Source organism: Microcebus murinus, chromosome 9 (assembly GCF_040939455.1).
Source record: "Microcebus murinus isolate Inina chromosome 9, M.murinus_Inina_mat1.0, whole genome shotgun sequence".
NCBI lineage: Eukaryota > Metazoa > Chordata > Mammalia > Primates > Cheirogaleidae > Microcebus > Microcebus murinus.
Genome location: NC_134112.1, coordinates 41832483 through 41859294, shown reverse-complemented (window position 1 = coordinate 41859294; position 26812 = coordinate 41832483). Strand labels below are relative to the sequence as shown.

The following is a 26812-nucleotide window of genomic DNA, read 5'->3' as shown; positions in this document are numbered from 1 at the left end:
GTTGCAGAATAGCAACAAACAGTTCCTAGACTGCCAGCCAGCTTGCAGACCATACTTTTTGAATAGCATTGCTCTGAGGGAAACCATCATTCTAACCATCAATTATGTAGACAAGGTGTGTGCCAGACCCTTTCCATTATTTTTAATCCCTTTGAGCTAATAACACCCTTATAAGGTAGATATGTGTGTGTACAAAATATATATATATACATATATTCACCTATACATAAGCAAAATGAACCTCAGAGAAATTACGTAGCTTGTCCATGACCACAAGCTTGAGTCTGTTAAGCTCCCAAGTCCACGTTCTTATCAGTCACCCATAGCTGAACAAGGCACACTGTCATGGGCTGCAAGTTACTTTCTATTAACCTGGCACTTCTCTCTAGGGTACTGCCTGGGCTGTAGCTGGATCCAGAGCAGGAAGGAGGGAGGTTCAATTCTTAGAGCCAGCTATGCCTCTGTTCAAAAGCAATTTGTTCTCTCTCCACATCCCTTTGTGAGTCAAACTGACCCAGGAAAAACTGAGCTATCACTTAGAACAAGTTGACATTTATTTCTGAATGCAAATGGAAAATCACTCTTGAAGAATCAATTAGAAAGCAATTAATTTAATAATGTTGGATGGGAATAAAATGAGTCAAGCAGCAAAATATAAAACAGAAAAGTACCATAAATACACTCTAAAATTCTTTTGGCCAGAATTCACATTCCATTTGTCCAGACAGATTTGTTAGCTATAGGGTCCTGAGGAACAGCATTTGTTTTGGGGGCAGATTTCTATCAATGAAAATATTGTACTCTTGTTATTTGCCTCTGCAAAGGCATTTTCCTTTCTGGGGGCTCATTAATCCCTGTGGAATGGCCACAATTATGTAGTTGCAGAGAGCAAGTGCTTCAGAAAGCTATGAACAGATTAGCTCTATTCCCAGCCTCTGATTTCTGAGGCTGCTGCTCCTGGTGAAATTCTGATTTAAATGTCGATGGTTCAGGATCATTTTGCTCTGACAGCTTGTATTTTCCAAGTGAGAACTCCTACAGTGAATCTATAATTCTCCTGAAGTTTAAATGAATCTTTTTTAAAAAAATGTATATATAAAACTTCCTGGTGTTGATAACTGGCCCATTGTATAAATCAAGATGGGGCAGAGGAGCTACCCATAATTGTCCTTAACTATAACAGAGGATAATTTTATAATCATGAAAATTGTTTAGCTTTCCCATATTAATATTTGTCCCTTGCCTCTTTATAATAATGCCTTCAATTCATAGACAGGCAAACGTTTTAGAATACATTGTCACACCCATTATTCCACTTCATTCTCCAACCCTCCTGTAAATTAGACAGGCCTGCACTAATCTAGTTCTATCCAGATGAAAAACCAGACATTCCAAGACATTGAGTTGCCCAAACTCTGAAGGCTGCTAAGACCAGAATCACGAGATTTCTTACACTCTTCCCCTTTTAGGTCTAACATTTTCAGTGATTGGGATGTATTTATTGGCGTGTATAGGTTCACCCCTAATATTTGCAAGGCCCAGGGCAAAAGTGCAAGCAGAAACCCACATACAATGTGTCTAAATAGTTGAAAGTTATAAATGAAACCAATAATGTTCTACCTTCCTTTCTTGACAAATATACCTTCAAAGGAATAAAGAATTAAAGGATTTTGGAATTCCTCAGCAGTCCATGCCGGATACAGCCCCATGCCTACAACCTACAGCCTGCAGCCTGGCACCCTCTTTACTCCCCACCTCTAGCGTCCTCCACAGCAAGAGCAGCACACACATGAAGATGCCCCAGGCCACACAACAAAGCTCCCTAATGACCTCTTCTTCCCACACAAACCCTTTGGTTCCCCCTCCAGCCTGGGGAAAAGATGGCTATGGGAAAGAAGTTTGTATATGCCCACCAAGCAGGCTCAGGCCATTGTGCAGGGCCTTCCCAGGTCTTGGTTACCCAAAGCATGAGCTAGAAGGGAGCACAGACCTCCTGCGGACTCTGGCTCCATGGGGAGTGGGGAAGCCAGGGAGACCCAAAGCCAGACCCTCTAAAGTTCAGGCCTGTTGTACAGACCTGAGGGTCATAGCCCCTGTATGGATGATAGGCACATGTTCTGATTTCAGATCGAAAATCTAATACTAGAGAGAACTATGGGACAGACTTATCAATGAACAGTTGTGCACTCTTGGAGGTTCTTAAGGCCCAGTCCAACTTGTTAATTTCTTCTGAAGCAGTTTGATTTCCTAACTTACAATTTGCAAATACACATAAGATCATCTACCAACCTGTACCATTTGTTTGCTTGTTTGCTTGTTTACACCCCCTGCAAGCTGTACCTAGATGCCTGATTCAATGAAGTCAGTGGTTCTTTACTGCTTACCCAAGACATAATAAATCCTCTTTCTCCTGGGAGAGGGTTTGCTGTCTAGGTTTCCTTAGGAAGTTAAGCACCTACTTGCAGTATCGCTGCATCTCTATGTTTGCATGGCGGAACTTTTAATCTGGATACTTGTGCTGCATAGCTGTTAAATTGGGGTTCTCTATTAAGAGAATTCATGTTTGCAAAGCTGAGGAGGCTGGATTCTAATCTCAGGAATCTAGGATGCTCTCTACTCCTAACAACACACACCCATATCTTAATTTCTATTATTATTCCATGTTAACAGAGTCAAGAGTATGCATAAGAATGAGGGAATCCAGACTCATTAAAACAAAAGAAAATAACTTTTATTAAATATATAAATACGCTTATATTTCTATTTTTCCTTCTGAAATTCTGATCTATCTATTTGTTGTTGCCAACTTACCTTGTCACCCTTATACCCAGGAATGCCCTAATTAAAAGAGAAAAGAAAAGGTAAAATATGATATTATAAGGCAGAGTTAGAGTAAGTATTAGATGTTTTTCACTTACAAGGTATAACAAAAACACATGTATCTATACAGTCTTGGAAAATAAGGCCATATAAATGTAAGCTATTTCACTTCTCTTTGCACTTGAGGAATGTACATTTACTAAGGAGAAGAAAAGAACCTATTTTTCTCTACATTACATTCTATCCTCAGTTTCAGGTATTTTTTCAAACTCAATTTCTTACCCTTTGGCCCAAAGCTGAAGGAGATAGTGTACACTGAAAGTCATTGTTAAAGTGATGACCTATAATGGTCCTTTCAAAATTGTCATATTGACTTTTAAACTCTGAACTATTACAGTTGAGAATGTTTCACAGAGACTCTTAGAGAAATTGACTTTGAAAATGAGTTGAGATAATGGCCTTTAAAATGTGTGTAAATATTTGTATCCTTTCAAATTCAGGCTAGAATACATAACATCAAGGAAGTGAATGGTTCCTTTATCAAACCCTAATGAAAACGTGACCTTTAAGTTACTGTCTTTTATCTCATGCTAAAGAAGGGGCAAGTGCTTCTGCTGTCTTCTGTGTGGCTCTTGGGAATCTTGCACCATTTCCCCCACTGTCACTGCCCATAAGCTCTTTAAGTACAACAATAAAATACTAAATGGACTGGGAAATTACCAGCCCTAAACAGCGAGTCTTTTTCAAATGTCATTTCTTGTCTTTTTCATACAACTTTATTTTTCAAGCATGGAAATAGAATTGGGAGAAATATTTAAAATGTGCTTGAGAAATCTGTGGAATAATCAAGTTTTTATTGCAGTTACATGTGAGTCAGACTACAAAATTTCGTTCTGTGTGACCTTTTCACAAAAGGAAACTTCATGAAGGAAATAACACTTCTCTCCAAATGAGTGGCCACTGAGGAGTAGAAGATAAAGGTACAATTATTCAAAAATATTGTTACACCTCAATTTCACCCAATTGAGAAATATGTGTTCACATAAATGGTCTAATTTTAAGAATTATGCTTAAAATTAAAGACCATATTATAGACAATTAAATTGGGATTCTCTATTAAAACAATTCATGTTTGTAATGCTAAAAAAAAAAAAAAAAAAAGCCTGAATTTCTAATCTCAGGGATCTTGGGGCACCCTCAACTCCTTATAACACACAACCTTATTTAAAATTCTGTCATTATTTTATGTTAAAAGATTTAAGATTGTATTTTGGAAGGAGCCAATGTGGCTTTACAAAAATAAAGGAATATTACTTTTTTTTTTATTTCAGCATATTATGGGGGTACAAATTTTAAGGTTGTATATATTGCCCTTGTCCCCCCTGCCCCCACAACTCTGAGCTTCAAGCATGACCACCCCCAGACGGTGCACATCTCAGTAGTATATTCTTTTTTCCTGGTTTTTGTTCTGAAATCCTTGGTTAATTTATTGTTTGGTTGCTGTATCAGCTCATTTTCTTCTTCTTTCTTCCTTTAAGAGGATCTTAATGATCAGTTTTAAAATATTCAAATCTAAAATATCCAAAGTTGCACTCAGCAGTCTCTGACAAATTTGTTTTTGACTTTTCTATTTCAAGTAATGATACACTTCAAATCACATAGAATCAAAAAAAAATTTTTTTTTTTTTTAGTTGAGTCTCACTCTGTTGCCCGGGCTAGAGTGCCATGGCATCAGCCTAGCTCACAGCAACCTCAAACTCCTGGGCTCAGGCAATCCTATTGCCTCAGCCTCCTGAGTAGCTGGGACTACAGGCATGCGCCACCATGCCTGGCTAATTTTATTTTTCTATATATATTTTTTTTAGTTGGGCAATTAATTTATTTCTATTTTTAATAGAGACGAGGTCTCGCTCTTGCTTAGGCTGGTTTCGAACTCCTGACCTTGAGTGATCCTCCCGCCTCAGCCTCCCAGAGTGCTAGGATTACAGGCGTGAGCCACCGTGCCCAGCCCCAAATTTTATAAACTTAGTTTTCTCTCTCCTTCTCTTACCCATTACATCCCTTTAATACAACCTGTTTAACATTCTCCGACAGCTTCCCACTGTACTTAGGGTGAATTCCACTCCACTGGCCTACAGGATTCTCAGCGACCCAGCCCCTGCCTGCCTCTATGGTCTGGTCTCCTGTCACTCTTCACTAACAGATTCTGTCTTTCTTCCCGTTTCTTGAGCCTGGCAACCTTGCTCCCACCTCAGGCCTTTGTATTATACTTGCTGCTTCTTCTGCCTAGAACACCCTCATTCCTTTGTTTTATTTTTTCATAACCCTTCTCACTGGCAGAAATTATATCTTTTTATCTGTTTGCCTATTGATTCCCAACCCCCACCCCAGAACACTTCATGAGACTGGGACTCTCTGTTTTGCTCACCCCTGTATCTCCAGCTAAAAGAGTGCTCAGTACTTTTGACTTTATGAATTAGAGTTCACACATTATCATTTCCACCCCGTCGTGGACTCTCACAACATTCTCCTCCTTTCTATGTTGTTACCACTGTAGCCCAATGCTGTCCAATATAGCGTGAGCCACACATGTGACTTTAAATGTTCTAGTAGCTACATTTAAAAAAAACCAAAATAAACAGGTAAAATTAATTCTAATAAATATATTTTATCTATCCTAATAGGTTCAAAATATTGTCATTTCAAAATTTAATCAATATAGAAAATTATCGATAAGACTATACATCTTTTTCTTATACTACATCTTCAAAATTCATTGTGTATCTAACTCCTACAGGACACCTCAATTTGGTCTAGCATGTTTCAAGGGCTCAGGAGCCATATATGGCTAGTGGCTATCGTACTGGCCAGAGCAGATCTAGCCAATGTCCCTGCTACCTCTCCTATCGGCTGTAGCAACAAACCTTCTAAGTGCCCGTTCCTTCTTGTTCTCACTTCAAATTTGCTTTTAGAGCCTTGCCATATTAATCTTCCCAATACACAGCTCTTGGGCCATAAATCTTATCTAAAATTTCGGGGGCTTCCCGTCACCTAGCAAAACCCAGACTTTGCAGCCAGTATTGAGCATCCACTCTGACCCAAACCCTCCCTTCAAGCTGTGTCTGTGCCCTTCAGGTACCTCACCTCACCATTGCCCAACCCACTGCCTTTACTCTGGCCGCTGCTCATGGCGTTCCTCTCCACCTGGAACACTTGCCCCTTTCCACCTTCTTGCTCCTTCCTTGCCTGTCGCAATCCTCTATCTTCTTCAGGATTCATCCCATAAAACCTATCCCTATGGCTCCAGTCTTCTCTGAATGCGTACAATACCTTGTTCATGTCATTTTTACAATATTTTGACATTCTGCCTTATATTACAGCTATTTTGAATATCTTTCCTTTCCTATAAGATAATAAACTTTTTAAAAATATAAGTGCTGTGTCTTAGTTTTATTTTCACACATTAGTATACTTTATATGGAAAAGATATCTAAGAAATGTTTCCTAAACGAATAACACAAATTTCTGTATGAATTTCTTTGGACATTATCAAATTTTCTATCATATTTTTTTCTTTATGAAAAAATGGATTAAAATGGATTAAATTAAATTAAAATGGAATAAAAAATGGATTAAAAACACCGAAAAAACCATTTTTTAAATCTCTGGGTCTGAGTCCAGGGCTTGCATCCAAGGGGACAAGCAGAGAGTTACAACACTAACACAACCTCCTTTTTATTCACTATGCATGTCTCTGCTATTTGCTACACTTACTGCAATGCCCAGGAAAAAATGCAAAAAAAGATATATACTGTAATTATTCTCATGCAACATCTGCTATCTTCTAATTTTGGGGATAAGAAATCAACTAGAATGATGACTTTTGTCTACACAATTGTATTGACAACAGCATAGTTTAGACTATATAATTCTTATGCTCCTGAAATTCTTATTCTTTATTATGAAAAGAGATAAGAAATAAAGCAAAACACTTTTCTCATCTGAGCCTTTCACAAATGCCAAATTAAGCATTAGGGAATGTCATATGGTTGAACAGTCCTGGTCTCATTTTCACTCCTGTTGAGCAAAGCATTTTCTCCCCACATTTCCACTTCTAAGATCATATCTGTCTGATTGCCTGCCTGAGCCATCAAGAGCACAGGTAGACAGAAATCACTTTTGCACTTGCACCACAGGGGTCAAAACGGTCAATCGCAGAATTATAGCATCCTGGGATCCCTTTCTTAGGAAGGCATTCCAGTTGTGTACATACCCCTGGACCTCTTTCTCCAGTTTCTCCTTTTTGAGCATCACCCTGTGACAAACAAAAAGCTCAGTCAAAATTCCACAGCCCTGCAGAGTGACTGATAGCTCAATAAAATGCATTATTCAGAAGTCCTATATTAATAGGTTAACTCAATTAGGAAAAATCTTTAGTCTTTACCATTGACATTTTCTCCATGCAATCTAGGAAAGAAAATAGCTCAGATAAACTTTGCCCTTTGGAGTGAAGCCAGATGTGTAGGATGCAGAATCCAGGTACACTTTCATCGCTTACACCACATCCCGGTTCAACAACACCGCAGTTACTCTCAAATGCGGCATTGTTCTCACTGGGGGGCTGGCCACTCTGGCTATTCTCCATGGGGCTTTGGAATGTTTTCCAAAATGTCCTGAAGAGTAATTGCTTGCTTTTAGCCAGACTTAGGAAAATATATTATGTAGCAGAAAATCACAAACCAAATAGATGAAATGGGAACATACACTTAGGTATTTAACACAACAAGAAAAGAGGACATGATGGCAACAGTTTGGACCCATATAAGATAAGTGAGTACAGGGTGTTTTTGTTTGTGTGTAAGTGTGTGTGTTGTAAAGCTAGCCAAAGATGCTATACATTCCCTTTCCCTGACAAGCAGGCAATTGCCAAAATACTTTTATGTATATAACTTATTATATTTTTCATTACCTCTCAAAAAATATTCTCAGGAATAGAGTGGTGTTAAATGTTTAAGTATTTGAATGCCTCCTATGTATTGCCTAATTGCTTTCCAAAATGTCTGTGTCAAGTTACCTTTATAATGAAGAGCAAACCAGTTTCACCATCACACTGCTGTCACTAGTTATTTTAGTATTGCTGCATAATCGCTTTAAGGAAAGAAATGTTTTTTAAAGTTTGAAACACACACAAAATAACTATGTGAACTAGAAAACTGCTTCCAAAAAACAAAAAATCCTCTGGATTCCAAAGTTTTTAAAATGTAAATAATTAGTATTAAAGGGTACCTCATCGTCTCAATTTAAATTTCTTTCATTACCTAATCAAATTAAATGCTTTTCTATTTTTTTCTTTACCAGTTTTATTTCATATCTTGAAAATAGTTTGTGTCATTTGCCCATTTTATTGTTAGAGGCTTGATATTTTCTCAACAATTTGATAAGGTTTTTATATACCATAGAAATTAACTCAATGCACTATAGAAATTAACCCAATGTCCACTCTACTTATGCAAATAGTCCCTGATATGTCTTCTTCTTTACTTTAATTATATATTTCTATTATACAGAGTTTTACCTTCAATTTTCACATAGTTTATCTGCTAATCTCTCTGCTTGTGATTCATTCAGTTGTCCTTGAACTTGGAACAGTAAAATACCAACAATGATCTGAACAGATAAGTTATTTCTTTAAAAATCTAGGATTTTTTTAGGTAGATGCACAAAGAAAACAACTGGGGAAATGTCTAAAGAAGTTCTGGGAGTTTTTTCTATTATTATTGTAAGTCAGTTATCTATAAAATAGATCCATAAAAAACACAAATGCCAATACCAATCTGATGTGGAACATATATTAGTAGTTCATGAAACATTGTCCTGATGAATTTGGGCCACTATTATTTATGTACTTATTCAATGTCCCTGGATTTCCTAAACCTATTAAAATGTTCATATGTTCCTCAGAATTTGGGAATGAAAGCTAACACAACAAGATAGATAATGTAGGAAGTGAACATCCTATATTATTCATCAAAATTGTCAGATTTTTGCTATATACTACAATATTCGTTATTTCTTAAATTTTTGTTCCTTAATTCAATCTAGGAGATAAATTGATTTAAAGAAAAGCTGTTTATTCATTTACCGGGTTTCCTTTTTGTCCTCGCTCACCTTTAATACCTGGATTTCCATGTGTACCCTGAAGGCAAAGGAAAAAAAATGATTATTTTAAGCAAATGTTCTATTCGTTTTCTATACGTTATAATAGTTTCTAATCAGCTTCATAATAGTTTCTAATCAGCTTCATCCCATAGAATGAATATGGTAAAACCTTCACCTGCCAAGCAGAGACTCGATTCTTTTCTTCCCTTTCCTACACCACAAAAACGGCACTGTCTTGAATTGGCAGATTCTCTGGATTTGCTCAAAAGAGGGTACTGTCTCTCTCTTCCTGTCAATTACTTCTTCCCCAAACAATTACTTCTCAGCAGCTTTGCAAACAAAATTAAACTCATACAAAAATTTAAAAGAGTGACTGCAACAGGCAGGAGGATGGGAGTTGTTCCTGCCCTCTCTTCACTGCGGACCACGTCCACAATTCTCCTCGCTCGGTCACCTTTAAAAGAACCAGGCCAGCTTCCTTGCCTTTGGCCAAAGAGGTTCTGATCTCCAGGGGACAATCTCAAAAGATAAGAAGGGAGTTTTCCAATTTGTTCCAGAAAAGCATTTTGTTTTCCTATTTCTAAGGCCCCAAAATGTTTGCTTCTCTTTGAGAACTCGTTTTGGAGGTACTCAATAAGTATTAAATAACATAGCTCTGTGGTGTATCCTGGTTAAAAATGACAATATTGAGTGACTAAAATTGCCAGCTATCTTAGCAACTGTAAGCTTTCTTACTGTTCATTTTAAAGCATAATTGAATACCCTTTCCCCTGGCAATCTCTTCGTGTATCAAGTATAAACTAAAACTTAGTAGAAAGAGAAGGTTAAGCCTTTGCTTTAACCAAAGTCAGCTTTTACCAGTTGTATTTTAGAGGGAAAAAACCCCAAAAAGACAAATAAACATCCCTACTCTTTAATCCGCTAATTGGTACAGTGATTTGAAAAGTGTAGGCTTTGGACCTGAGTACATTCACAGTACACGTTTCCCTCCCGACTCCTAAATACAAGAATTAGCTGAAACATTTAATTCATGCATTTTGTGAAACATATTTATTGGGCTTCTATTCTTTAAGGATAAGATTTAGAATCACAAATAAATGGAATATTGAACGAATAGCATGGATGCTTTCTGATGAGATGTGTTAGCATCTCCAGTGGTCTTGATGTCATTTCAAATGCTTTCCCGATACAGAAAAGGGAAGGATACAGCACCTACCAGATATTAAGCCAGAATATAAAGGGAGTACTCCATCTTGGATTATCTTATCAAATAGGGAATCATCATAGTAAATCCTGCTATTTATTTTTGTTTACCAAGTGGGTACTTCTGTTTCACAGAATTCACCCTAATCCCCTAAAGCTTCGGTCCAGTCCCCAAGCCCCTGGGGCTGCTGACCAGTACTGGCCTGTGGCCTGTTAGGAATCAGAACACTCAGCAGGAGGTGAGCATCAGGTGAGCGAGTGAAGCTGCATCCGTATTCACAGACACTCCCCATCACTCACATCACCACATACGTTCCGCCTCCTGTCAGATCAGCTGCATCATTAGATTCTCATAGGAGTGTAAACCCTGCTGTAAATTGCACAATCAAAGGATCTAGGTTATGCGCTCCTTATGAGAATCTAACACCGGATGGTCTGAGGTGGAGCTGAGGCGGTGATGCTAGCACTGGGGAGCAGCCGCAAATACAGATCACCATTTGCAGAGAGGTTTGACTCCGCAATAAATGTAATGCGCTTGAACCATCCCGAAACCATCCCCCCTGCCCCCAGTCCATGGAAAAATAGTCCTCTATTAAACTGGTCCCTGGTGCCAAAAAAGTTGGGGTCCACTGCCCTAAAGCATCCTAACCAACTTCTTTTCCATGAGGCCACACGCTGTTGCTACTGTACTGCTGGATTCATGTGAAGACAATATTAACTTCCAGAGAGGTTTGTGTCACTCGCTTCAAATAGGCTAAAGCTTTGCCTAAAGCATTGATGATCTGTATTCTCTTTTTCTGTATTTTCACTTCATTGTTGAGAAATTCCCACCCCAATTACTATATTAAGAGCGATGCTGAAATGTCCTTTATGGGAACGACTTCATCATTTTAAAACAAGTCTGCCCTCAGTTCAGGTCAGTAAATCACAGGCTCACTTCTAAGGATAGAATGTGTCCCTTTAGAAATAAAAGAAAGACATAGTACTTCCATTTTTGCTTCTATTTCCAAACAATTGCTTTTTGACAGCGCAAAATAGCTCCAGTGCTTTCAAGAGTGAGTAGAGCTTATCATTGCTAGGACTTCCTGACTCAGCCCTAAGTTCAAAGTAGAAATATACTCACAGGAGGCCCTGGGTCACCTGGATCCCCCTTCTCACATTCACAGATCTTGCGTTCACACTGAATCAATGATGAAATACAATATTAACACATAGTGAAATACAACATGTCAAATTTTATTCAGTACATGACCATCTGAGATACTCCCTTGAAGAAATTTTACCTTGCAATTTTATGGAGATTTTGCTCTCTCTATTAAATTATTCTAGGCAAACTTAGATCTAGTTAGTGACAGTTAATAAAGTATTCTTAGACTTTGCTCTGGTTGAATGAAACAGACATCCCATCAAAAATATCTATATAACGTATAGGTGCCAGTTAAAAGGAGAAAAAAAAAACATTTTGAGTGGACTTTTTGCTGCTTCTTCTATATAATACATCAAAAGTCAATAATATACAAACATTAAAAATTCCTTTACTTGGCAAAGAAAAACATTTGAATTATACCATATTTTATCAATTCTAAAATGCACATTTTTTCCTAATTTTAACATCTCCGAAATCAGAGTGAGTCTTATAACAGCTCTCAACCAGGTTCAATCATGAGGAGGTAGTTGTTTTCTACACATGCACTTCAAAACTCACAGAATGAAATGGAAGAAAATTCCAGAATACTCTTGAGAAATGCTGCATCACCAATGCGTTTGCTGGCATAGAAGCCAGTATTATGTGGAAAAACAAGGACATCAACAACTCAGACAAAAAGTGATTCAAAAGATTGAGATTCAGATGTGAAGAAGTTTTAGGAATAACCAATGTATTTTGCTTATATATTTCCTTCTATGTATAAACAAAAGTGATATAGGATTTAAATATCTATATTTAAAAGAATTCTTTCCATATGTATATAAATAAAAATTGTAATTGATAAGAAGACATTGTGTCATAATTTAATTGGTAAGACTTTTTCCTTTCTTAATGGCACATAAAATAATGGTGTATCTGACCATGTACAATTCAATAAAATATGGTGCTCTACAAGATTGGGTTAGCTTCTTTACTTCTTTTCTTTCTTTCTTTCTTTCTTTCTTTCTTTCTTTCTTTCTTTCTTTCTTTCTTTCTTTCTTTCTTTCTTTCTTTCTTTCTTTCTTTCTTTCTTTCTTTCTTTCTTTCTTTTTTTGAGACAGAGTCTCATTCTGTTGCCCAGGCTTTCTCACTATCGTCTCTCGCTTGCTTGCTTGCTTGCTTTCTTTCTTTCTTTCTTTCTTTCTTTCTTTCTTTCTTTTTTTGAGACAGAGTCTCATTCTGTTGCCCAGGCTAGAGAGTGGTGGCATCAACATAGCTCACTACAACCTCAAACTCCTGGGCTCAAGTGATCCTCCTGCCTCAACCTCCCTACTAGCTGGGACTACAGGTATGTGCCACCATTCCTGGCTAATTTTTCTAATTTTTGTAGAGATGGAGTCTTGCTCTTGCACAAACTGGTCTTGAACTCCTGGCCTCCAGCAATCCTCCTGCTTCAGCCTCCCTAAGTGCTAGGATTACAGGCGTGAAATACCACACCTGGCTAGTTCCTATTATTTTATGCAACAATATTTGTATATTTCCTGATGTCAAATAAGCAGGTCATTGAACAGAGTTCAGATGTTCCAAACTCTTTGCAGTAAGAAATGCATATCCAAAGCCGGGCGCGGTGGCTCACGCCTGTAATCCTAGCACTCTGGGAGGCTGAGGCGGGCGGATTGCTCGAGGTCAGGAGTTCGAAACCAGCCTGAGCAAGAGCAAGACCCCGTCTCTACTATAAATAGAAAGAAATTAATTGGCCAACTAATATATGTATATAATTAGCCAGGCATGGTGGCACATGCCTGTAGTCCCAGCTACTCGGGAGGCTGAGGCAGAAGGATTGCTTGAGCCCAGGAGTTTGAGGTTGCTGTGAGCTAGGCTGACGCCATGGCACTCACTCTAGCCTGGTCAACAAGCGAGACTCTGTCTCAAAAAAAAAAAAAAAAAAGAAATGCATATCCAGTACAGGACTTCTCAGCAAGCTCATGGTCATCTATTGCTAAGTCCTCTCCAACCAATATTGACCAGCGTTTTTTGCCATGTGGTCTAATTGCCATCATCAGGCTCCCATTCCTTCACAACGGGGAAAAAGATGAGTTTATAGTCAATCAACAGGCAGCAGGGGGCGACCCTGATCTCTGTCTCTTAGCCAGGAACACTTCTCTAACCCTAGCCAACACCAGAAACATCCCCTAAAGTTAAAGACCCCCATGAGTGGCTAGTGTCAGAGCTGTGCTTAGAATAAAGGAAGCCACATCAAAGTAAGCAAAACTAAGCAAAAACCATTGATTTTAAAATCACTCTGTAGAATCACATTAAATATTTCCTGCTTTTTAAAAAAATTTTCCAACTCGAAGTGGATACGGTGGCATAAAAGAAATCAGATAGCCGCCCAAAATAGAATGCCTCATTTTAAAAAGAATTAAGAATTTTTATTCAGTCATGCCTAATATTCTAACGTGAATGATAATGCTTATTTGATAATGCAAGTTTTTACAGTAATTCATAGTAATCAAAGCATGTGGTGCTTACCTTCTTTTCAAATAAGGTATCCTAGAAGGGAAAAAAGAATGAAGCATTAACTCGACTCATGGTTCTGCTTCCAGCTACTTATTAGTCTTAATTATTCCCTATGGGATATGCAATTTCCAAGAAGAATAGCAATTCAGCCTTTTTAACCTTGTAAAAGCAATAAAGTCTACCAGCCAACCACCCAAGGAGCACTCTGAGCCATATGATAATAGGTGACATGACTAACATTAAAAATTAATCTATATTTTCTAGGAACTTTATCTTATTGCATCTTATGTTTTATCTTTTGTTTCTTTTATCAGCTCTAGAATCTCTATAATTTGGCTAGAAGCTTAATTAATCAGTCATAATTAGAAAGTTCTCACTTTTACTTACAAAAACTGAGGCAGAATACAAAATTTTGTATTTTCTTTTCTATTTTTTCCATCCCTATGTATATATACATGCATTTATTTTTCAGCATAAAAACATTAATTTTAGAGTCATAACTTCATGAAATATTAATGGACCTTAGATAAGCATATTAAAACTCAAAAAGAGAAAATCAGAAAATCCAATGACATTTTATGAAATGATCTGGTTTACGAGAAGACAAAGATTTCCATTACTGTGATCACTAGGAGAAAGGGTTTTATATTTGATGTTTGAAGAGCCTCACATATGATACTTCATACTTCTTTGGCATAAGAAAAAGATATTCAGCTTTTACATTTAAATAGTATGGGGGTGAGGGGTGGAGTAACATGATCAAATAGAAACATCCAGCAATCATCCCTTCCCATGAGCACCTATTTCAACATCTATCCATGCAAGCAAGCACCTTCAGAAGAATCAAAAATAAGGTAAGCGATCAAACTACCTGGTTTTAACACTATACCAAGGAAAGAGGTACTGAAGAGGGCAGAAAGAACAATCTTGCATTGCCTCACATGGGTAGGGAACCTGCAGCCTCAAGGCCACATGTGGCCCTCCAGATCCCCAAGTGTGGCCCTTTGACTAAATACAAATTTCATAGAACAATTAGGATTTGTTCTGTAAAGTCTGGATTCAGTCAAAAGGCCTCACTCAAGGATTCAGAAGGCTACATGTGGCCCCAAGGCCACAGGTTCCCCACTATGCCATCCTTGCCCATCCTCCCAACAGTGTCTGCACCAGCACACCAAGCGGAGAGAGAATCTGTGTGTCCAGGGTGGAGAGAGTGAAGTGATTGTGGGGCTTTGAATTAAAACTTACCCGGGAACAGGGGAACACAGCACAGGGCAAAATTCTGCCAGTGCCCATGGAGGGAGCATTTTGACCAGCCTGGCCAGAAGAAACTCCTTTGCCCCGAAGCCTAAGTTCCTACTAGCCCCACCATTGGAAGACAAAAAGCAGCCTGGGGCTTGTACGAAATTCGTAAGGCAGTTGGGACACAAGGGCTGCAGTTTTTGGGCAATTCCTGGGGCTGTGCTGCCTCAGAGGCAGTGGACTTGGGGTGCACACGACCCAGTGAGACACCAGCAGCTGTGGCCAAGCCACTGCCTGTGTCACCTCTCCCGCAACTACGGGCAGCTTGGCTCAGTGAAATTCTTTCACTTGAGGAAAGAAAAAGGAAGAGCTCAGAGGACTTTGTTTTACAACTTTGGTACCAGCTCAGCAACAGTAAAATTAAGTGCCAGCAGACTCCTGAGGCCTCTGAGCTCAGGCCTTAGTTCCTAGATGACATTTTTGGACCCACCTCAGGCCAGAAGGAAACATGCTACCTCGAAGGAAGGACCAGTCCTGGAAGGATTCACCACCTGCTGACTAAAGAGCCCTTGGACTTGAATAAACACCAGAGGTAGCCAGGCAACAGTCACCACTGCCCTGGGGTGAGACTGGGCTGGCTTCAGGTGTGAGCTGGTGCTCATGGCCACAAGGGAATGCCCATGTCACTCCTCTCCCAATTCCAGCAGCCCACAACAGTGAGGAAAGAGAGTGAAAGACTTTGCCTGGTAATTCCAAGAATTCTCTAGTATCTTACCCAAGCTCACCAAGGCAGTCTGCAAGAATCACAGCATTACTGGGTTTGGGGCTGATAAGGCTGCAGTAACCAAAGACTTAGCCCACAACACTCAATTCCTTTTAAGTATCTGGAAAGATTTCTCAAGAGGGATAGGTTAAAACAAGTCCAGACTGTGAAAATTAAACTAAATACCTAACTCTTCAATGCCCAGACATCAGTGAACATCCACAGGCACCAAGGACATCCGGGAAGACATGACCTCACCTAAAGAACTAAATAAGGTACCAGTGACCAATCCTGGAGTGATGGAGATAGGTGACCTTTCAGACAAAGAATTCAAAATAGCTGTCCTGAAGAAGCTCAATGAACCTCAAGACATTACAGAGAAGGAATTCAAAAGCCTATCAGATAAATTGAATACAGAGATTGAAATATTAATAATAAAAATAAATCAAGCAGAAATTCTAGAGCTTAAGAATTCAATTGACAAACTGAGAAATGCATTAGAGTCTCTTAACAGCAGACTTGACCAAGCAGAAGAAAGAATTAGTGAGCTTACAGGTTTACAGGCTATTTGAAAATACATAGTCAGAAGAGAAAAAAGAAAAAGAACAAATAAGCATGAGGCATTCCTACAAGATCCAGAAAATAGCCTCAGAAAAGCAAATCTAAGAGTTATTGGCTTTAAAGAGGAGGTAGAGAGGGAGATTGGGATAGAAAGGTTATTCAAAGAAATGATAACAGAGAACTTTCCAAACCTAAAGAAACATATCAATATTCAAGTACAAGAGGGCCATAGAACACCAAGTAGATTGAACCCAGACAAGGTATTCAAGGCATTTAATAATCAAGCTCCCAAAGGTCACAGATAAAGAAAAGGTTCTAAAGGAAGCAAGAAAAAATAATAATAATAACATATAAAGGAGCTCCAATACATCTAGCAGCAGATTTCTCAGTGGAAACCTTACAGGCCAGAAGAGAGTAGCATGGCATATTCAAAGTGCTGAAGGAAAAAACCTTAACTCTAGGATATTATATCCAGCAAAAATATCCTTCACACATGAAAGAGAAATAAAGACCTTCCCAGACAAACAAAAGTTGAGGGATTTCATCAACACCAGACCTGTCCTACAGGAAATGCTAAAAGGAGTTCTTCAATCTGAAAGAAAAAGGACATTATAGAACAATAAGAAATCTTCTGAAGGTACACAACTCACTGGTAACAGTAAGAACACAAATACGGAATACTCTATTGCTGTAATTACAGTGTATAAACCCTTTATATCTTGAGTAGAAAGACTAAAAGTCAAACCTATCAAAAGGAACAACTTCTTCAGAGAGAGAGAGTCTAAAAAGATATGGATGGAAATAATAAAAAGTTAAAAAGGTAGGGGGAGAGGAATGGAGCTAAAGGGTAGAATTTCTGTTAGATTTCTCTTTCTTTCTTTGTAAGCAGAGTTGTCATATATTTAAAATAATTGGTCATGAAATGCTTTTTGCAAGCCTTGTGGTAACCTCAAATCAAAACAACCTACAACAGATACACAAAAAAATAAAAAGCAAGAAATTAAAACACACTACCAGAGAAAATCACTTTTACAAAAGGAGGCAAGAAGGAAGGAAAAAATAGAGAACCACAAAACAACCAGAAATCAAATAACAACATAGCAGTAGTAAGTTCTTATCTAGCAATAATAACATTGAATGTGAATGGAAGCCAAAAGACATGGAGTGGCTGAATGGATAAAAAACAAGAGCCAACTATATGTTGTCTGCAAGAAACCCACTTCACCTATAATGACACTTGTAAACTGAAAATAAAGGGATGGAAAAAGATATTCCACACAAATGAAAACCAAAAAAGAGCAGGAGTAGCTAACTTCTACCAGATAAAATAGATTTTAAGACAAAAATTATAAAAAGAGACAAAGAAGGTCATTATATAATGATAGTTGGGTCAATTCAGCAAGAGGATATAACAATTCTAAATATTAATATATATGCACTCAATACTGCTGCACCCAGATATATAACACAAATATTATCACAGATAACAAGAGAGATAAATCCTAACCTCTTATTGCTGGAGATCTCAACACTTCGCTTTCAGCACTGGACAGATGACCCAGACAGAAAATCAACAATGAAACATTGGACTTAATCTGCACTATGGACCAAATGGACCTAACGGATATTTACAGAACTTTTCATTCAACAGCTTCGGAATTCACGTTATTCTTCTGAGCTCATGGATTCCTCTTCAGGATAAACCATATGTTAGGCCACAAAACAAGTCTCAAAAAATTCAAAAAAATTGAAATCATATAATGTTTTCTATGACCAAAATAGAATAAAACTAGAAATCAATAACAAGAGAAACACTGGAAACTATACAACACATGGAAATTAAGCAATATGCTCCTGAATGACCCAGTGGGTCAATGAAGAGATTAAGAAGAAAATTTTAAAAAATTTTTAAATAAATGAACATGAAAATGCAACATATCAAAACCTATGGGATACAGAAAATTTTAACAGTGTCAGGAACAATATTTTGGTAAAAAATTTGAACAGTGCATAGCAATATGCATTGCTTATGTAAAAGAGGACCTACATTTATGACTTACTAACTTAGGGGAAAAATTAATGCAAAAATAATAGATGTTTCATAATAAAAATGATAATTATGAAAAATGAAAGAAAATATTAAGGAGCCTGAGAAGTCAATCAGCCCAACCTCCCAGTTTGCAATAAGGAACATGGTTCCACAGTGATATGATTGGACCAAGGTCACACACTCGGGCTGAGCCCCTTGACCATCTTCAATGCCACTTCATACTTACCCACACAGGAAAGAATTAGCCAGAGTAGTTTCCAAACTATTTTAAATTTGTAATTTCATAGAAATATCACAATCTTGTTTTTGTCCAACACTCAGGCCTTCCTGCCATGCTTCATAAAGCTCAGTGGGGTGTTATCTGACAAGTGCACCGCAGGCCATGTCAGAAGTCAAACACTGGAAACAAATGAACCTGTGTTTACAGATAGAATTAATACTGTCTTAAGGTAGAAATAATGTGTCAAACTAGTGCCTTATGATTGAATCTTCCTAATTTACACATGATAAATTAGGAAGACGAAGGAATAAGCCACTGGAATATTTGTTACAAGATACCAAAAATGAAGGATCTAATGAAAAAGTTAAATATGATGTAGAGTATGTACCTTTATGAAGGACTTCACATCTCTTTAGTTTTATTTTTACGTCATCTTTATTTCCATACAGACTAATAATATAGAGGAAAGAGCAAAACACTTTAAATGGCTCTAATGATTTAAAGGGGAAAAAAATTAGGCTGAGAATTAAATGTCATCCTGGGTTTTCATCTTGTTTCAACCATTAAATAGATACATGGCCGTGGGCAAGTCATATAACCCTTCCAGATGATTTTTCCCCTATATTATGTAGGGGAAAGTTTGACCACATGGTCTCAGGAGCTATAAAACTCCGACCACAGATGCTACCCACAAAATTTAGCATCTCACCTATCACTCTCCCCCACCAAATGATTTTGAATTAGTAGCCAATGTATATTCAGGCTGTAGACAGATGAGATATTTGTATCTTTAAGAGCTAGTAGGTAACGTGGAGAAATGGGAGCTACACTGACAGTCTTAGTTAAAATGGCATTACCCCTGGAGAAATGGGAGCTACACTGACAGTCTTAGTTAAAATGGCATTACCCCTCTGCGGAACATTTGACTATGCCTACAAAGCTGAAGATGTGTATGCATTATCTCTAGGTTGCCCAAGACAATCCTTGCATTCTTTCACCTATTATCCTGAAATCCCTTCCAGACATACTCTAGAGAAATTCTTGCACTTGTACATTTCAGCATTCACTGTTTTTGATAGTGAAAATTTGGAAATAATTAAAATATCCATCAATAGTGGAATGCATTAATAAATTAAATACCAGTCAGCAGTTAAAGTGAATGCATTGGATCTACATATTTCAACATAAATTTCTAAAAACATTGAGCCAAGAAGCAAGTTCTAAATGGATACATACAATATGACCTGAATTATGAAAATATTTAAAATATTTCAAACCACATCAGAAATGTGATTTCCTCTGGGAGGGAGACAGGGAAAAGGAATCCAAAAGGAGTTGAAGAGAGGCAATAAAACAACTAATAATTCAAGTCCAATTTCAATATTTAAAAACAAGTACTGAAATAAAGAAAAATGCAAATTTTTATCACTTTACAACATATTTACAATAAGCAATATCCTAATCAGTTTTTAAATTCATAAAGTTAGCTCCTACTGTGCCTGGTGTATAATTCTACACTTTTTTTTCAGCCAATTTTCAGCCCTTCCTTTGAAAACTCAATTTCTTCTTTGCTGCATTGCTCTTTAAAATTATGTCATAAGGCTTAACCATAACAACACAAAAAAAACCAATTATTTTTAGAACTCATTTGATTTCTGTGTTTGCTGGAATTTATATTTCTATGGAAACAAAAATGGACTCAAAACTACACAATAGATAAGACTGTTTCAAACAAAGAACAAAGCCCCATCCCTAAGGGCACTTATAGCCTATAAGCCCCGGGGACAGAGGACAACACACAACAAACAGTGTAGGAAGAAAGTCCTCGCCTGGGGGAAGGAGAGAGCTGGTAATAAGACGGTTTCTTGGAATAGGTGGGTTTTCTGGATGATTTTGAAGAGAGGAATGCAAAGGACCAATTCGTTGATGGTATGCTGTTCTATATGTCAAAGTTTATGAGGAAAAAAAAATCATAAAGACTAGTGTGGGCAATAAGACAAAGGAAGCAGTGAGGAGGGACATTTAAAGGGGGTGGCCAGAAGGGCCCACGTGGACAGAGCTGGGGACCTTGGGAAGTGGTGAGGGCCTCCACTTAGAATGCCTGGGGAACACGGTCAAAGTCAGGTGGAAAGGCATGTTCAATTACGCTCTAGGTGGATGCTTAACTTTCCATGAAAAGGATAAATAGGGAAAGGCCCTCACTAGAGCAAACGAAGATGCATTCAGGATTTTATTAATGGATTCAGATTTTTATGATGGCATCTATGTGAAAGGAGAAGGCTAAAATGGAACCGTCAATTTTGTAAATGAGTATGAGGCAAATGCTGCAAAAAGGGGACAGAGAAAATGTGAGGAATGGACAAAGTTGTTAGTGTAATAGAAAATGGGATGATAGCAAAGCACTTGGTAGGCAAGGGTAACAAACTGTATGATGAAAAAAAATTTTGCAGGTTAATATAGTCGCAAAATAGCCACTATAAAATCTGAAACAGAAAACAGAAATAAGGCTCTAACAAAGGAAGTCTTAAAAAAACTGGGAAGTTGATCATAACTAATAAATAAAGCATAGGATTCTAAAGATGCCATAGAGATTATCAAGTTGATCCCTTCTTGGTATGTGAGGGAAAGGATGCCTTAAACTTATGTTTTTCTAAAGATGCTTCAGAAAAAGAGACATCACAACCTTTATTTCCATAAAGGCTTTTTGAGAATTTAACATCAGAGATGATAGAAGAAAAAAGTATTTCTTAAATTTTCACATACTTTCTCTTACTCTTCTAAAGGATTGAGTGATATATCTGGGACATTGCATTGAATTTGTGTCTTAGTTTTAAATACTGTTATATAAATCATAATAAAATAATAATAAAAATATTTTATAGATCCTCTTCGATTCGGAATCATTAGGTCTCTCTCGGGTAATTCAGAAGTAAAATGTTTTCATAGGATTCTTACATGATACTTCCTACTAGAGGTGTCAAGGAACGTGCAGTGATTTCTTGATTTGTCTTGGCTCTTGCAAAATCAATTCATTCCGGACAATCTTATCTATTGCATTCAACTAAGTCTATCCTGCAATAAAAACGGATAAACTTCTGATACAAAAAGAAAAAAAAAAACACAACCCAGATGAATTTCAAAATCATTATGCTGGGCAAAAGAAGCCTAACACCAAAAGAGTACACACTATATGAGTTTGCACATATAAAATTCTAGAAAGTGTACACTAATCTAGAATAACAAAAGTCAGGTCAGGACCTCAGGAGCAAAGGAGGGATATATTACAAAGAGGCATGAAGAAACCCTTGGGGGTGATGGAAATGTTCTCTGTCCTAATTGCTTGCTGGTGGTTTCATGTGTGCATACATCTGCCAAAACTCACGGAACTGTGCACTTTAAGTAGATGCAGTTTTATAACTAAATTATATCTAACTAACTTATTTAAAATTCAACTACATAGTTATTTCAAAAAGAGTTTAAAAATTCTACTAAAGGCCGGGCGCGGTGGCTCACGCCTGTAACCCTAGCACTCTGGGAGGCCAAGGCGGGCAGATCGCTCGAGGTCAGGAGTTCAAAACCAGCCTGAGCGAGACCCCGTCTCTACCAAAAATAGAAAGAGATTAATTGACCAACTAAAAACATATATACAAAAAAATATTAGCCGGGCATGGTGGACCTATAGTCCCAGCTACTCAGGAGGCTGAGACAGGAGGATCGCTTGAGCCCAGGAGTTTGAGGTTGCTGTGAGCTAGGCTGATGCCACAGCACTCACTCTAGCCTAGGCAACAAAGTGAGACTCTGTCTCAAACAAAAAAACAAACAAAAAAAAATTCTACTAAAGATGTAATAGAAATGGATTAGATGAGGAATTTTCCAAGGATTTCATCAAGATTCAAGTTCTGCCTCCTACATGGTGGCAATTTGATACACTGAAACAGTATATCATTCTTTAAAGAGCCTAATAAGAAGTGTTTGGAGAGCATCACCTTCTTCTAAAAAGTGGCTTATTCACTGAGCTTCCATCTGAACAAACAAGCTGAAATCACAGGATGCTAAGGAAGAGCAGTGTTGGTCATTTTCTGGTTTCCCCAGAAACAGACAAACAGTCCTGCTTCCAGTCTACCATGAAGAGCCTCAGCTCTCAGCAAGGGTGTGTCTAGAGGGAGTTCAAACATCCTGAGCCTACACATTTGGCCAAACAAGGAGCTTCCTGGCCCAAACCTTTCTACATTCAGCTCTTCTCACACTCAGGGTGAAGATGGAGAAGAAACAATAGCCCACTCACATTCCCAGGATTCTCTCCTGCACATGCTAGAAACTTCTGTCTTAAGTCCAGTGGTGAGGACCTTTTAAACCATGGCACAGGCAGGGCTGGGTATTAGCCAGGCACCACTGCAAGTGTCCCTTTCATGCAAAAGAGCTGCTTAGAATAAGCACTCACCTCAAGCACCATGGGGCCGGGCTCATCCTCTCCATCTCTGGTCTAGGCAGGACTCTCCCATCTATCCTCAATCCCCAAGGAGAAAAGGCTAGAAACAATAGTAACTTTGGAGGAGGGTTGTTGCTACCCTGTCTCAGCACAGTTCTGATTGAGAGAATCTTTAAAAAATAGTTACTATTTCTCCTCTCGATGTATCTTTACAAGGTTAAGCATGCAGATTCTGGAGTTTTTGCCAGCCTTAAATTTTCAACTATAAGTTGGGGATAATAATATTACCTACATTGTAATATTGTGTCAATCATTGGATAAAATAAAATATACAAAGTGCTCAGAGCAATCCCTAATACATAGAGAGCACTCAATACATGATAGCTATTATTTAGATAAGAGACACTCAGGTCTCATGCTGAAAACAACTGAGAGTAAAGAGATAAGAGTAATATTGGGAAAAGGATAGGAGAAAAGGACAAAAGGAGCAAAATAATCTTTGACACAGTGCCTGAGTTTTCTTTGCGACCTATAGAAAACAACAACATGAAATGCTCAGTACCTAAAAGACAGGTTTGCCTTGCCTTCTCAGGAAGTCCAAGAAATCGGCATTTTAAAGAAGATCCATTTTTAACATTTAACAAACCAACCAATTTATCTCCAGGAGTTTCCTCCTTGAGAAATGCTATGAAGAAGGATTTCATTTTGATGATTTTGCCTTGTGTTTTACAACATAGCAAGGAAAGGTCTTCACACACAGCTCAGCAACCAACAAAGAAAAGCTAATCAGACCAATCAAAGTGAAAAGCTAATCAGATCAACCACAGTGGGACTCATTGATGTGATAGAAGAGACTGTTGGCTGACTGCAGGTTGCAGATGATTTTAAATTGGATGAGCTTGTTAACATCTAAGAAATGAGGACATGATTTAAAGAATTAGAAGTCTATGAACTTTTCTTGAGTAGTGTAATATGGCAATAAGCAAGACAGAAAGTCAAAAATATTGCTGCAGATATGAAATGGGAAAAGACCAACTTAATACAAATACAGTACGCCAAAAGTTGAGCACAAATTGACTATCAGTCAGCATGTTCGTGATCTTAAAATATATAAACAGGAACCCAACATGTATGCTTGGAAAGTAATCCTTCCCAAACCCTCAGCATTGGCTCCAAACAAAGGTAAGAATGCAATTCTAGGGAATGAGCCTGGTACTTTCCTAGTTTATCTAGTGTAAACTATCAAGAATGTGGAAGGAGACAGCAGAAAGATTCTTCTTTCCATTTCAAAGAAGAATCCTATTTTTCTTTTTTTTTTTGACCCAGTATCTTCCTTTATAGAATTTATAACCAAAATACCAATATTATTATGAGAAATATATAACCAACCCATTGAGTACCTACCAGGTGATCGTGAATTTTATCTACAAGGGCTGGGTCACTCAACAGTAGAATAGGTTCACTGGATGAATCCCCAGATATCAAACGAAGTTTGGCTTCATTGACTACCTCAGAAAGTCCAACCGTGATAAATGATATTCCTGAAATTCTGGCTTCTTCAGAAATACTTTGAACATCTGGATTCTTTGGATGGTCGATGCCATCAGTCATCAGCAAAGCCACTTTCACACCACCTTTGCGCCCTTCTCTCTTAAGTAGTCTAGTGGCATTGGAAATGGCATAATAAGAGAAGGTACCTTGGCCAATTAAAGTCATAGACTTGGCCCTCTGCTTAAAAGTCTGAAGGTCCTTCCAAGAAGAAAAAGGTGGATCAATTTGGACAGAGCTGCTAAACTGAAGGGCTGCCAGTTTGATGTCATATTTCAAGGACTGACCCGGAGTCATTTGGAAAATCTTGTCACTCAAGCTATCCACAAAATCTTTCTGTTTATCAAAGAGAACAATTTTAGAACTTTCAGAGCTGTCCACGATGAAGACAATATCTATGAAGCAAGTGGAGTCTGAAATAGAACAAATAGGTTAAGCAAAATAATTGTCCCTGCTCATGAAACAACTTTGCATAAGGAAGGCCCTGAGCTGGTGTGTTGTGTATTGCTTGGTTTTGAGTGAGGTGAGTAAGAGAACAGGCCTAAATTGTAAAGAACTAAATCTCTTTCCAAGTCTATAAATTCTTTTCCCCTTGTAAAATCATGCAAATTAAAAACAAACAAATACACAAAATATCATATATTCTGAGCATCTTCTCAATGTTAAACCCATTTAAAGGGGAGGAAAAGAGGTTGCATCACTTTTTAAAAATCCAACAAACACTGGGCAACATTGTCAAGTTGTGTAGAAGCAAATAATACTCTAATTCTCAGATTGTATGTCATATTGCCCAGGACCCACTTTGGTTTTTTGTTGTTGTAAATTTGATTTTTTTAACTTTCTTGAAATCAAGGGAGAAAATGACTACACACGTCGTAGCAAGAATAATGAGGAAAGAAACATTCAGTTCTAGCTTTGCATCTTACTAGTTAATTTTCCTGTCATATTAAGTGTTCCACTTAACTTCTCTGGGCCTAAATTTCTTTAAAATATGGATGGTGATCTCTGTCCCACCTATTTTACAAGGTTACTGTGAGGCTCAAATGAGATAATAAATCCACAAGTGCTCTAAAAACTGACATGTGCTACTAGTATGTAAGGTATATTATAATATCACAATTTGATCAAAATAGAACATCACATGTAAATGTGGTTTGCTGTTTACATCAAATGCTATTTAGAAAAATTCACTTCATGGCTCACGCCTGTAATCCTAGCACTCTGGGAGGCCGAGGCGGGCGGATTGCTCAAGGTCAGGAGTTCAAAACCAGCCTGAGCGAGACCCCGTCTCTACCATAAAAATAGAGGGAAATTAATTGGCCAACTAATATATATAATATAAAAATCAGCCGGGCATGGTGGCTCATGCCTGTAGTCCCAGCTACTCGGGAGGCTGAGGCAGCAGGATCGCTTGAGCCCAGGAGTTTGAGGTTGCTGTGAGCTAGGCTGACGCCACGGCACTCACTCTAGCCTAGGCAAGAAAGCGAGACTCTGTCTCAAAAAAAAAAAATAAAAAAAAAAAAAATAAAAATTCACTTCAGTGTTTTAAAAGCTAAAACTAATGATTAAAAACAAAAACGGAACTTTTTTCTTTTACCCTGGAGGTCATATTTCCTTGCAAGTAAATTTGGCTTTGGTGTTTTCTTTCTTTGTCCATATGCTGTTTGACTCATAAAAGCTGGCAAAAGCAGGAGACAGAAGACAAAATTTCTGTTCCACATTATGGTAGATGGTGAAAAATCATCTGTCTTATAGCACCTGTAATAGAAACATAAGTTATAAATACTTTAATAAGACATAATGTTTGCTGTTTTCTTAATTTCAAGCCAGCAGATTTGAAAACTGGCATGTGATTAGAGAAAGGGGTTTTCATTCCTATTTCTAGAAAAATATTCACATTGAGATTTTAAAAGTCCCTAATCCAAATAAATCATGGCACCCTAACCAAACATTTATCAGCTAATATTTTGATATATTCGAAGAACTATATTCAAGGATCCTTAATTTCCAAATATATTATCAGAAGCATAGAGTAGGGAGAAGCATTTAAAAACATTTCAATCCCACTCTGTTTGGTGACTGTGGTTCAATCACAGGGTCTGCTTTGAAATTTGCAGGTTCTTCAGGGTGAATTCAGATTGCTACATGGTCATTTCATTCATTTTCATTAAAAC

General features: G+C 37.8%; 1 protein-coding gene across 1 annotated transcript in view; it reads right to left on the bottom strand.

The window, feature by feature from the left end:
- COL28A1 (collagen type XXVIII alpha 1 chain) overlaps positions 1-26567 on the bottom strand; it is a 160296-nt gene extending 133729 nt beyond the window's left edge. The window contains exons 1-7 of the mRNA XM_012757144.2: positions 26236-26567; positions 24495-25051; positions 13841-13861; positions 11306-11362; positions 8963-9016; positions 7094-7135; positions 2812-2838 (exon numbers count right to left, since the gene is read on the bottom strand). Of these exons, the coding sequence (XP_012612598.2) occupies positions 2812-2838; positions 7094-7135; positions 8963-9016; positions 11306-11362; positions 13841-13861; positions 24495-25051; positions 26236-26359 (882 nt within the window). The 5' untranslated portion in view covers positions 26360-26567. The remainder of the gene's footprint in view (positions 1-2811; positions 2839-7093; positions 7136-8962; positions 9017-11305; positions 11363-13840; positions 13862-24494; positions 25052-26235) is intronic.
- Positions 26568-26812: the final 245 nt, after the last annotated feature.